The sequence below is a fragment of the Nematolebias whitei genome, chromosome 23 (genome assembly GCF_014905685.2).
Source record: "Nematolebias whitei isolate Nwh7 chromosome 23, NemWhi1, whole genome shotgun sequence".
NCBI classification, from domain to species: Eukaryota; Metazoa; Chordata; class Actinopteri; order Cyprinodontiformes; family Rivulidae; genus Nematolebias; species Nematolebias whitei.
In genome coordinates, this window is record NC_056520.1 from 12,671,351 (window position 1) to 12,685,673 (window position 14,323).

At 39.1% G+C, this 14,323-nt stretch overlaps 1 protein-coding gene across 1 annotated transcript in view; it reads right to left on the bottom strand.

The window, feature by feature from the left end:
* The window catches only part of LOC119428956 (indian hedgehog B protein-like), a 20,545-nt gene that overhangs the window by 4,780 nt on the left and 1,442 nt on the right, over positions 1 to 14,323 (bottom strand). The window contains exon 2 of the mRNA XM_037696666.1: positions 4,276 to 4,537. Within this exon, the coding sequence (XP_037552594.1) occupies positions 4,276 to 4,537 (262 nt within the window). The remainder of the gene's footprint in view (positions 1 to 4,275; positions 4,538 to 14,323) is intronic.

Below are 14,323 nucleotides of genomic sequence, written 5' to 3' on the forward strand. Positions count from 1 at the left end.
ATGGAGGGATGGATGGATGAAAGACAAATGGATGGATGGTGGATGGATGGATGGAGGGATGATGGCTGGATGGATGGATGGAAGGATAGATGGATGGTTGGATGGATGGAAGGATGGATGATGATTGGTTGGATGGATGGAGGGAGGGATGATGGAGAGATGGAGGGAGGGTTGATGGAGGGATGGCTGGATGGAGGCATAGATGGAAGGTTGGAGGGATGGATGAAGGATGATGGATGGATGAAGGGATGAATGGATGGATGGATGAAGAGATTGATGGATGGATGGAGGGATGGATGGGTGAAACTGTTCTCAGGTTGCCATGGTGATGCTTGGCGCAGCATCACGTCTGAACCAAAATGTTTCTAAATTCTAAAATTCTCACCAGAAAACACTAAAACTGTTAAACGCGAGAACTTTCCAGCCAAGAGTGAGACAGTTTTAGGACTCGTGCAGGATTCTGACGCCAAAAGTGTAAATCTGTAGGACTAGAGACATAAACTGAATGAGAGATGAAACAAATCCTGCGATGGAAGCCAAATAATAATTAATCAATTAATATTACATTCTAATTCCTTGATGTAATCCTTTGTCAGTTATTTGTTATTCGCTCTGTTTTCTTCTTCATCTGTATCAGTTCTGAATCTTTGTCGCCCCCTAGTGGTGCACCCCTAAACACGCACCTTTAATCCTCTGAGGATGAACAGTTTTTAAAGCTTGGAGGATTTATTCCAACCTGCACTGTATCTGTTTTCTTTTGTCTTGTTCTAAACAAGTTTGAAGAAAAATAAGAGGAAATTAAATTGAATTTGAATAAATACCAACTTGATTGGTTTCCCTTCTGATCAGGTCAAGGACTGGGCCCTCGCCACCCGATCTGGTGGGGGGGGATGGGGAAGAAGAGAGGAAGCAGGAAAGGGGAAAAAGAAAAAAAAAAAGGAGATTTGGGTTACCACTCAGTAAAAAAATAAAGTGTCACGGGTGATTTGAGTGTCATCAACAAGATGGTGAGACTTTCTGCACGTGTGTGTTTCCTGTTAGCTGCACATTCTGTCAGCGCGCCGCCATGTTGCACCTTGATGAGGCGGAAGCGGCTCAACATGGCCGACACAGCTCGTCGCCAAAAAAACGTCTATAACCGAGAGGGTTTTACAGATACTGAGCTGAAGTTTGGTGTGGTAGTAGCTGAGAGTCATCCACAACACATACTCTGACGGTGACATCCCAAACCACGGCTGCTATTTGCAAGGTTTGACCAAAGATCGGCTACGATTCTGTCGTTTCTCATCAAAGTCACGCATTAAAGGTGGCGGGCGACATGCATTCGTTCACTGAACGCTGTTAGTTTTTATGTCCCGGTGTTCAAAAGCTCAGAAGGGCGACGGTGTTTCCTGTTTGTTGATGAGCAGAATAAATAAAAGAGAAGAGAAGCTGAAAGACGAGTAGCCAACAGTTCAGGGAGAGGGTAGCAGGCGAAGGAGGCGGCTCACATGTACATGCTGGAAAGAAGCATAAGTTTAAAAGTAAAAAAGCAGCCGAAGCGAGCTGAAGTGATTTGCTTTAAAAATGGTGTTTTCACATTAAATGAGCTTTTGGCTGGAAAGTTACTTTTCTGCAAAATTATGATAAATGGAGCAGCAGGAACGTAAAAAAACGTATTCAAAATAAACAAATATTCTAATCTGAGCGCTGAAAGACTTTGCTCAAGTTTCTTGGAGAAGCTGAAACTGAATTAAAGTTAATAGCGACAAATGCAGAAGCTAAAAGGAACAAAAACAGATGCAAAATAGCTTAAATAGCATAATGCTAATTTAAGGCTAATACGATTCTAAAAGTAAAAGCAAACACTTAAAGTAGCCACAAGTAGAAATACTCTAGTAAATGTCTAAAAGTAGCAAAACAGTAAGAAATGGAATGGAAACTAACAGCTAAAAGTTACAAAACTGTAGCTTAAAACTAATAAAATGCAGAATTTTAGCTAAAAGAAACAGCTAAAAGTAGTAAAATTGTGGCTAAAAGCTCAAAATTAACCAACTAAAGGCTTAATGTAGGAAAAAGGTACATATCACCTTAAAGTGGAAAAATGGGAGCTAAAAGAAAGAACAAAAAAAAGCTAAAAGCTAAAAAAAAAAGCAGAACAATAGCTAAAAGTAATAAACTACATGATAAAAGTTGCTAAATCACCAAGTACTACATGCATCAAAATGTTAGCTAAGTTAAATCAGCATAATTTTAGCTACAAATTAAAAAGATGTGGAATGTTAGCTAGAGTAAGTAGCTAAAAGTAGTTAAACAGTGGCTAAAAGCAAAAAAATAAAAATAATCAAAGCATTAACTAAAGACTTATTGTAGGAAAATAGTACCTAAATCTTAAAGTGGAAAAATGGGAACTAAAATAAACAAAAGAGTAGCTAAAAGCTAAAAGAAGCAGAACAACTTTCAAAAGCAGTACCGTACACTATATACTAAAAGTTGCTAAATAGCCCTGTACTGCATGCATAAAAATGTTAGCCAATAAGTAAAAATAGCTTAAGTTAAAAAAAGCTAAAAAAAAAAAATAAAGCGGAATGTTAGCTAGAAGAAGCAGCTAAAAGTAGTAAAACAGTGGCTAAAAGTTAAAAAATAGCCAAAATGTTAACTAAAGATTTAATGTAGAAAAAAGTTACCTAAAACTTTAAAGTGGAAAAATGGGAACTAAACGAAAGAACAGTAGCTAAAAGCTAAAAAATAAATAAAAAAAAGCAGAATAATAGCTAAAAGCAGTACATTATATTTTCATTCAACCTTTATTTAGACAGGTAAATCCCACTGAGCCTCGAGGACTCATTCACATTATATGCTAAAAGCTGCTAAATTGCCAAGTACTACATGCATCAAAATGTTAGCTAAGAAGTAAAAGTAGCAAAACTTTAGCTAAAAACTACAATAAATAGAACATAAGATTAAAAATAAGCAAAGTAGTTCAAGTCTAAAAATATAAAAATATTAGCTTAAAGCTAAAAGTAGCATTAAAAAACGAAAACAGAGCCAGTAGCTGAAGCAGATTTAAAAAATGAATTTGAGGGAATCAAATCTCGGGAATATGAAATGTATTTGAAGTTAAATACTTGGAAAAGTTTAAAAGCTAAAGGAATTAAAAGTCACAGCACCCACTTCCTGAATGAGCTGAACTTTCTGTTATACGCACAGCTAAAATAACACAAAGTAGTTTGCAAAAAAATGTAAAGAAAGTAGGGATGCACAATATTGGATTTTTGGCCGATATCCGATATGCCAATATGTTAAAACTTGTTTGGCCGATAACCGATACCAATTTTTTTTCTCCCTATACCTACTTACAGAGACTACATAGCTGTCTCTGCTGTGGAATTAAAATACTAAATTATTCTACATGGTCTTTGTCAGTTTGGCCTGCTGCCAAATGCAGATGCCAAAAAGTTGGCTGAAAATGATGTAACACTTCAACTTGGATTACGCTTATTCACGATATTTACTCTCTCTAACTCAATGACAACACTCGAACAGTCATACAACAACAGCATCTTTGTATATTTACTGTATGTATATATATATATATTTTTTTTTACATCAGTGAGTCATTTTGATGGAATGGCCGATAACCGATATTTAACTTTATCGCTAATATCGGCCGATACCGATACCATGCCGATAATATCGTGCATCCCTAAAAGAAAGTATAAACAGGGAAACAAAATGCTGGCTCAGCATTCACTCTGGTTAAAATTGTTGATATTAATAATTATTAAAAGTAGCTAGTATTAGACACAGCTTCAAGTGAGCTGCCGAAGCTTTAGGTGAGGCTGTGGACGACTCGATCTAAAGGCGTCGGGGACAAAAAAAAAAAAAAACACATTTTGTTTCTCACAAGAAGAGACTGTTTTGTTTCAGAATATGAACAAACGTCTTTACATCCAACTGTTCATCTTTGTAAAGTAACTCCGAACGGTCAGATGAAAACTACGACTTAAAGATGCATTTTCTTGTGTTTGTTTTTAAATATTCCAGGGGAAAAAAACGGACAAATTCATTCATAAAGTCCCAAACCAACAAAACGACCGTATCAACAAGAACCATTCACCTACTAAGACAATCACCAAGGATTGGGTTTATTATTAATAATAGTAATAATAATAGCAATAAGCAGGTGCAGTCTGAGTCTGAATGAATCCTTTAAATGATAAAATTTAGGATATTTAATCTTAATTTATCCTTAGAAACCTTTAAGAAACCCGAGCCACCCTGCTGGTCTCTCACCTGACTTGACGCTGCAGTGGATGTGGGCTTTGGACTCATAGTAGACCCAGTCAAACCCGGCCTCCACCGCCAGCCGTGCGAGCATGGCGTACTTGTTCCTGTCCCTGTCTGACGTTGTGATGTCCACAGCCCGGCCCTCGTAATGAAGGGACTCCTCCGAGTGGTGGCCGTCCTCGTCCCAGCCCTCGGTGACCCTCAGCCGGACCCCGGGCCAGTGGTTCATCACCGAGATGGCCAGAGAGTTCAGCTTGTCTTTGCAGCGCTGCAGCAGAGGAGACGCTAGATTTGATTCTAATCACACGATAAACATGTTAACAAATCAAACAATCAGTCAGTATTTATTTGTGGTTGTAGAAACTGTCGGGTGAAAGTTAACCCTCTTAAAAGAATTCTCAAACTAATCAAAGGCATTAAGTTTATTATTTCTAATTGTGACCGTTCTGCATAATTAATACTGACAGTTTGGGTAACTTGAAGTATAAAATGTATTTAAAGTACAACCACAATCCTGAAAAAGTAATGAAAACAGAAGGCAAAGAATTGCTAATCTCATAAATTCACATTTTATGCACATATTCAACATATCACATATTTAAATTAAGAAACTAACATTTTTAGGAAAAAAAATGGGTAATTTTGAAAGGATACGAAAGGCTATAAAAATAATTGGTATTAAAGTTACTTCATTTAAAGTTGTACGGTAACTATTTCAGTAACTTTACGAAAGTGACTGAACTTCTTGTTATATCTTAATTACTAGAGTATATTTCGAGTGTTACTGGTGACTGGCTGTTAAGTGTTTGAAAATTTTGTTCTGCAAAACTCAAAATACAATTCTTCAAATGCATAAATTAACACGAAAGATATTTTTCTAACTATCTTTCAGACCGGAGGCAATGTGTTCAACATAATGGTACTTCCTCCAGTTATTTAACAGTCAACAATGGCGTACCACAAGGCTCAGTCTTAGGACCCACCCTCTTTACAATCTACATACATGATGTAGGTAAAAACATCCCTAATGCATCTATACATTTCTATGCTGATGACACAGTTGTTTATTGTCGAGCTAAAACTGTTGCTAAGGCTTTCCAGCTTTTGAATTCTGCATTCACCTACATCCAGACTGATTTGTTCCGCCTCAAACTTGTCCTAAATGCCGACAAAACAAAAGGGATGCTTTTTACAAATAGGAAGTTGGTCCCAGCAGTTCTTCCTCCGATTTTATCCTCAAATGGTGTCCCCATTGAGTTTGTTGATTCCTATAAATATTTGGGTATCTTGGTCGACTCACATCTCTCTTTTAAGCTCCATGTGGAAAACTTGGTAAAGAAACTGAAAGTTAAACTGGGTTTCTTTTTCAGAAACAGATCCTGTCTAACCCTGAATTCTAGAAAACGCCTTGTATCTGTGACTTTCCTTCCCTCAATTGATTATGGTGACATTATTTACATGAACGCTCCTACAAGAACCCTGCAGATGTTGGATGCTGTCTATCATGGTGCACTAAGATTCATAACTGGCTGTGATTATCGTACCCACCACTGCACCCAGTATTCACTGGTTAACTGGACATCATTAACTTCACGCAAACTCTCTCACTGGTACATTTTCATCTTTAAATCACTTCTTGGTCTGCTGCCTTCATACATCTCCTCCTACATGTCTCTGCGTGAGTGCAGCTACAGCGTGCGCTCTCAGGACATTATTACCTGCAGTGTTCCCTCAATGAAGACTGAACTAGGCAAAAGGGCCTTCTCCTACTCCGCTCCTGTTTCCTGGAATATCTTACAAAAAGATTTGAAGCTCTCGACCTTGACCTCTCTAAGTGGCTTTAAGAATCTGTTGGACTCCTGGCACCAATGCAGACATGTTCCTGTTTTTAGTTTTCTACATTCGCCTTAGAATCTAGCTGTTTTTTTTGTTGTTTTTTTGTTACCTTTTTCCTTTTAGCCATCCTATTTGTAAAAAACAAAAAACAAAAAAAAAACGAAACCTGTAGTATGACTTTTTATAATTGTTTATTGTTGTTGCTGTTGTCCATTGCTGTCATATTTCTTTGTTGAAATCAGGTCTCTCTTGTAAATGAGTCCTCGAGGCTCAATGGGATTTACCTGTCTAAATAAAGGTTGATTGATGATCAGATGTATTTTAATATATCTTTTTTTTATTCAGGTCTCGCTTGTAAATGAGTCCCCGAGGCTCAATGGGATTAACCTGTATGAATGAATATCAGGCTGAAGTGTTGCGGCTAAAGTGAGACAACTTCAATCCTTCTACAGCGGGAAATTTGAAGTTAGAAAAAAGACGACGGAAATAAAATAAACAGTAAACTAAGAAACAAGCAGGGCGCCCCACCCCAACGAAAGAATTGAGCGCTCTGCCTACCAACACCCCCCTCCCCCTGCTGACAACAGTCGGCAATGTTGTAGCTAGCAGGCGTGACTCCGTCCCCCCCGAGTCGATAAAAACCGGCAGCAACATAGAAGTGCTAAGCTAGCAAGCGGGCAACACGGACGTGACTCTGTCCCATCCCCTCAGTTGATAAAAACAGGCAGCAACATAGTAGTGCTAAGCTAGCAAGCAGGCAACACAGACGTGACTCTGTCCCATTCTCCCCCCACCGTCGATAAAAACTGGTAGCGATGTAGTAGTGCTAAGCTAGCAGGTGGGCAACACAGATGTGACTCCGTCCTCTCCCACCCCCCACCCCCATCGTTAAAAACCAGCAGCAATGTAGTAGCGCTAAGCTAGCAGATAGGCAACACAGACACGAAGTGCCCCCGCCCCATCCCCCCCCCCCCCCCCCCCGGTGATAAAAACCGGCAGCAACATAGCGCTTAGCTAGCAGACGGGCAACACCGACACGACTCTGTCCCCTGCTTTCTTGAGATGTGTTGCTTAGACCTGTCACAAAAACAAATTTTGCTAGGCGACTGTTTCAGAAATTATTGCGATAAACAATAATATTGTTTGAAATTTGACAATAATTAGTAATTACTGTGAAATTTAAGAAGAAATGTTGGTTAATTTGTTTTGAACGTAGTACCTTTTTTTGACCACTGGATGGCAGTATAAGACAGTTTGAACCGAAGAATGGATAGTGAGGGAGTGAGCGTGTCTCTAAGAAAAATGGGAGGGAGGCCCCTTGACGTGACATGGGCTGTCTGTCCTTCCTTTTTTCGATTCTCAAAATGGTGGACACTCTGTGTGGTTTGAGCTCTTTAGAATAGCATTTTTCATACAAAGGTTTTAATATTAAAAAATCAGTAAACAAGTCTCAGCTTCTTTTTGCAGAGAAAACCAACTTTTTATGTAAAGGCACGGGTTTCAACCGTGAATTTTGGAGCTTCGACAAGACGGAGGTTTTTTCCGAGGTCGGTTCGTTAGCTTAGCTTGTAGCTTAGCTTCTCAGCTTAACTGCTTTTAATGATCCAAAAACGCGATTTTGGACAGTTAAAACATATTTTAAAGAGACAAGAGAAAGGGAGAAGTCAGTGAAGAGCACCGGAGTTGAGCCTTTTGTCATCCATTGTCTTCAACAGAAAGAGAGAGACACGAAGAAACGATAAAGCCGATAAATGAAAATGAGGTTGATAATTTTCATTTATCATGCGATTGATATAATGTTTATTGCAACAAGCCTAGTGTCGCTGCCATCACATTCAAAATGACCCATTAAAAATATATATTTTAAAGTTTCTACATTTTATGCATTTCATATGCTCCACTATAAATAATATAAGGGGTTGTGAGGTTTACAAGTCAATGCAACGTTTTTTAATTGGTGTTGTAGTTCTTTTTTCTTTCTCCTAGATAAAGTCCAGTTCATTTTGGTCCAAGGACGTATGCTCAAATACAGTATATACGGTAAACAAACATTTATATAACAGCAAGTTTTCCACATCAAATATTAACTTGGTTTAGAGCTGGATTAATGCCAGTACTTAAGCATCTATGCAGATGATGCACTGATGTATTTCTAAAATTTCTTGAATGTACCGGTAGACACAGACTATTTAATTTTCCTGTTAAGATTATTAAAATTACATTTTTTGCACATGAGTTCCTTCTCTCAGCTCTTAGTGTTTTTATAAAAACACCTCAAAGGTTCATACAATCATACAATCATAGTTCACAGGTCATAAATTGGTCGTCTCATATCGTAGATGAATCATGCTTAGTGTGTAAATATGTGTAATTAAACTTAAAACAACTCTTGATTTATTCTGCAGCTGTTAATTTCATTTCTCATATTTGAGGCGTTTAACCCCACCCACACACACACACACAATTTTTTTGCTTCTCTGTCTGTTGCACAACTTTAAAATTCAGAGAAATAGACTTGTTACAAAGACCCATTCAACCTGTGTTTTTGGACCCCCACCCTACCCCCATACAGGTTACCACCTCATTGGTGGCTGAAATCTTCCCACAATGCACCACTGCTACCCAAGTCTGTGTTGTTTGCTCTCTGTGGTGAAGTGAAAGGAACTGAGAGGCTAAGTTGGGTACGGATGGAGAGGTGAGGGTTGGTTGGGGGAGTGATTGGGTCCCTCTAAACCAGGAGTCTGGTCAGGGTGAGCAAACAGGAGGTGAGACGGTCTCCTGAAGGACTCCCTGAACTCCGTCCCGCTCCAGCGGCAGCAGGTACAACTGCTCCGATTCATAAAGTAGGAAAGGTCACTCAATGCTTTTAACATAATGAGTCATTAAACTCTAAATTTATGAGCAAAAATAGCTCTTCGTTTACCTATAAAAAATGACCAAAGTGACTAAAAGTAGTCCTTGAAAGACCAGTTCGAGATCGAGAAGTCTTTCTTCTTTTGTTCTTTCAGCAATTATGGCTAAATATACTTTTATGCAATAAATGTCTTCCAACTGTGTAATATCGCTAAAATTAGAAACATCTGTTCTAAATGTGACGTAGAAAAACTGGTTCGTGCATTTGTCACGTCTAGACTGGACTATTGCAATGGTTTATTATCTGGGTGTCCAAATACTTCTTGAAAACATCTTCAGTTGATCCAAAATGTTGCTGCCAGAGTCTTAACTGGAGTTACTGGGAGAGATCATATCTCTCCAGTTTTAGCTTCTCTCCACTGGCTCCCTGTCAAGTCCAGAATTCAATGCATACAAAGCTCTCAACAACTTAGCTCCATCTTATATACGAGATCTTATTGTTCCACATTTTCCTAACAGAGCACTTTGCTCTCAGATTGCAGGCTTACTCGTGGTCCCTAGAGTTTCCAAGAGCAGAATGGGGGGAAGACCTTTCAGTTCTCAGGCTCCTCTCTTGTGGAACCAACTTCCAGTTTCTGTCCGTGACGCTGACCCATTGTCCAGTTTTAAGACTGGGCTTAAGATTTTCCCATAGACAATCATGTAAAAAGCATATAAAACAAAAATAAATAGAAGAAATTATATTAAAAAACTAAACAAAAGAAGCTCTATTATAAAGCGATGTAAAATACTAAAAACAGGAACACGTCTGCGTTGGTTTGTGCCATGAACTTAGCAGTTGTTTAAAATCCCTTAGAGAGGTCAAGGTCGAAAGCTTCAGATCTTTATGCAAGGTGTTCCAGGACACAGGAGCGGAGTAGGAGAAGCCCCTTTTGCCAAGTTCGGTCCGCACTGGGGGGGACACTGCAGGTAATTATGTCTTGAGAGCGCACGCTGTAGCTGCAGGACATGATTACCTGCAGTGTACCATGAGTACACTGTACAGAATCCTTTGGTAGACAGAGGTGCGCAGGTCCTGTGGCGAACCAGCCTTCCACCACCGTGCTTCACACTTGCCATGAGGTATTGGTGTTTATATGCCGAGAGTTTTCTTTCTATTTTGATCAGTACTTGCTATATTTGGCAACAGAGGTAAGGATGGCGCAGATTCAAACATCCACCATGACGTTTTACACCGGAAACTGAAGGTTCAAGTCATCTCTGACCTGAATCTGGATCAGATGGACCTACGGGATCCAGAAGAGCTCAACGCAGTCCTGATGAAAGTCTCTTTGAGCTCTGAAAGCGCCCCACAGTGATGCAGCGCTGAATGAGTCTCGGTCTATTAAAGCTGCAGACCAGGATCAAACCCTATAAATGTCTTTTTCCATGCCGCCTGTGATAAGAATAGCTCCCGGCTCGGTGGCCACAGATGCCTTTTCACAGCATTCAGTGTGGATTTTCAGCTTCTTGTGTTTTCTCTCTGCGGTCAGAGCAATGAGCTGGACTTCATAAATCAAACGGGTTTCCTTTCAAGGTACACGGGTCGACGGGGCACGTGTGTGTGTTGAGGGGGGTTCTGTTGCAGCACCAAACCGCTGGCTACACAAACATTGGACGCACTGGCTGACAACGCATGCCTGTGCGCACCTTTGAGCTGCGAAAAGACTGAGGCTGTGTTTAAAAGATAATAGACAAAAATCTGCTAACGCTATTTATTAAAGTATGGGGAAATGTTACAGAGAGAGACCTAACCTGCACTGTTGGGCAACGGTTCTGTGCAAAAAACCTCAATAAACTGCAGAAAATGTGAACAATTACGTGCTTTTGCTCAGATTTGCAGAAATTACTTCTTTTTTTTTTTTCAAACCGTTAAAAAAAAAAAAAGTTAAATGTGAGACCAGCCGGGTCTGTATGCAGCAAGAAGCACCCATAAAAGCAGATAAAGACTTTAAAATAAAACCTGCAAATTAAGGCGTCAACGTGAGTAAAGAAGGTTCTGTTTTTTGCACATGAGCTCTGCAAAAAAACAAAGCCAAAACAAAGCAGAATACTAAAAGTAAAAGCAGGCGACTGCATGAACAAGCATGCAGAAGTTTTGTGAAGAAGTTGGAGTTATTAAAGCTAAAAAAGGTAAAAAGAGCTAAACGCTAGTAGTATTAGCAGTAGCAGAATTAGCATTAACAGCAGAAGAATTAGCATTAGCCAAATTAGCATTAGTACAATGGTTTTATTAATTTTTTTATTTAACCTTTATATAAACAGGTAGTCTCGTTGAGTCATGAGGACTCATTTTCAAGAGACCTGTTTTAGACAGACAACAATAAACAGCAATTAAAATAAAAATAGTGTTATAAAAACACTGTTGCCGTTAGCAGCATGGTCTTGTTAGCAGCATGGTTCAGTTAGCAGTGTGGTTCTGTCAGCAGCATGGTCCAGTTAGCAGTGTGGTTCTGTTAGCAGCGTGGTTCTGTTAGCAGCGTGGTTCTGTTAACAGTGTGGTCCTATTAACTGTGTGGTTCTGTTAGCAGTGTGGTCCTGTTAGCAGCATGGTCCTGTAAGCAGGGTGTTCCTGTTAACAGTGTGGTTCTGTTAGCAAAATGGTCCTGTAAACAGTGTGGTCCTGTTAGCAGCATGGTCCTGTTAGCAGTGTGGTTCTGTTGGCAGTGTGGTCCTGTTAACAGTGTGGTTCTGTTAGCAGTGTGATTCTGTTAGTAGCGTTGTCCTGCTAACAGTGTGGTTCTGTTAGCAGCATAGTCCAGTTAACAGTGTGGCACTGTTAACAGTATGGCCCTGTTAACAGTGTTGTTCTGTTAGCAGTGTGGCACTGTTAGCAGCGTGGCACTGTTAGCAGTATGGTCCTGTTAATAGTGTGGTTCTGTTAGCAGTGTGGTTCTGTTAGCAGTGTGGCACTGTTAGCAGTGTGGCACTGTTAGCAGTGTGGCACTCACAGAACCACACTGTTAACAGGACCACGCTGCTAACAGTGCCACACTGTTAACAAGACCCCGCTGCTAACAGAACTGCACTGTTAACAGTACCACACTGCTAAAAGAACCACACTGCTAACAGAACCACACTGTATACAGGACCATGTTGCTAACAGAACCACAATGTTAACTGGATCATGCTGCTAACAGAACCACACTGTTAGCAGTGTGGTTCTGTTAGCAGCATGGTCCTGTTAACAGTGTGGTTCTGTTAGCAGTGTGGTACTGTTAACAGTGTAGTTATGTTAGCAGTGTGGCTCTGTTAACAGTGTGGTTCTGTTAGCAGTGTGGTACTGTTAATAGTGTGGTCTTGTTAGCAGTGTGGTTCTGTTAGCAGTGTGGTACTGTTAACAGTGTAGTTCTGTTAGCAGAATTACAACTGTATAATTAGCAATAGCAGCATTAGCACTAGTAGAGTGAGTTTACAGTAGTTATAATTGGCATTAGCAGTAGTAAAATTAACAGTACCTGAATTAGCATTTGCAGAATGAGCAAGAGTAGAATTAGCATTAAGTAATGTAGTATTAGCAGTAACAGATTAGCATTAGTATTTGTAGAAGAATGCTGAAGCATATTTCTAAGAGAACAGAGTTTTTGAAGGATTTGGAGAGATCTTAATGTATTTCTATAATGATTTTTAAAATTTATTTAATATTTTGAGAAGCATAAACTTTACAAAAACTAATAGTCATAGCACCTATTTATGGTTTTATATATGAATGGCTAAAGTAACATGAAGTAGGGAGGACCTATAAATTGCAAAATTTGTAGGCTAAAATAATAAAGAGAAATAGGATCACTATAAACTTTTTTTTTTTTTTTCTTTACAGGGGAAATTGGGAGTCAAATAAATTCCACTCGAGGCCACATCAATGCTGAGGTCATAAAGTATTTTGACTGTCCAAAAGGCGACTGTTAACTCCGGTGCTAAAAACAGTAAACATCAGGACATGCTTGACCTGGGCTCTAACTAAATACGACTTTTTGGTTGTTTTTCCTCCCTGAAAACATGATGTAAAACAGAGGACAGAGTGTTTTAATTAAGAGTGACCGCGGTGCGTTCATTTTTAGAACTTAGGGGTTGCCCTCTTTTACGCAGAAGCTGCCCACAGTGAAGCTCTGAGACTCCAGACTCCGGCTGGTCACCTCGCTCAGACTCCAGTGTGTCAACAAGCCGCAGGGACTGAGAATCCGCTGGAGAAAGAGTTGAGCAAACAGGCTGCTTTTGTAATCCAAAGAGCTGCTCCACAAGAGCAACATTTTTTTTAAATTAAAATCCACCTTACACTAGAAAAAAATGAATTTGAACTGCATTAAATACTACCCATAAATGTTATATTTTAATCAAGTATTTTAGCTACCGTTTTCCAAAAAATGGTCAAAATTGAGCAATTGAAATCTAATAAATTATATTAAAATCTTAACGGTTAAGGACTCCGTGAAAACCCAACCACATGGTTACTTTGGCCGAAGTATAAACAATTTCCTGCTGTGACCTCCTACGCCCGCGACGTGGTATGTGTTAACGAACTGTTAATAGTGCTAATGCTATTTTGTATGTATTTTATTTTATTATGTACACACATTTGAATAAATACATTAAAAAAATTGTATATCAAATCATATTAAAAAAAAATGTTTAAAATTACTTATAACTTAACTAAATAAACAAATAATAAATACAGTTCCAGTCTAAACACTGCTAGGTTCTTTTGAGAACTCGGTTGTGTCGGGTTGGTTGGACCAAATATTGGCTCGAACAGACTCAGTTTGGTCGGAAATGAACCGTGTCATTCTACACAGTTCATCATTAGTCCATCAACTAACTGTACTTTGTTTCATGGTGCTATGTCCTACTCTAGTTTAGTTCACGGTATATGTCCTACTGTATATGTAATATTGTAGTTTAGTTCATGGTGCCAATTTCCTAATGTAGTTTTGTTTATGGTACTAATGTCCTACTGCAGTTTAGTTTATGGTACTAATGTCCTACTCTAGTTTCATGGTACTAGGTCTTAATGTATAGTTTCATGATACTAATGTCCTACTGTAGTTTCTTTAATGGTACCAATGTCCTACTCTAGTTTATGGTATCAATGTCTTACTCTAGTTTAGTTCGGGGTACTAATGTCCTACCGTTGTTTAGTTCAGGGTACTAATGCCCTAATTTAGTTCAGGGTACTAATGTCCTACTGTAGTTTATTTAGTGGTATCAATGCCCTACTCTAGTTTAGTTTATGGTATCAATGTCCTACTCCAGTTTAGTTCGGGGTACTAATGTCCTACCGTAGTTTAGTTTATGGTACTAATGTCCTACCATAGTTTAGTTCATGGTA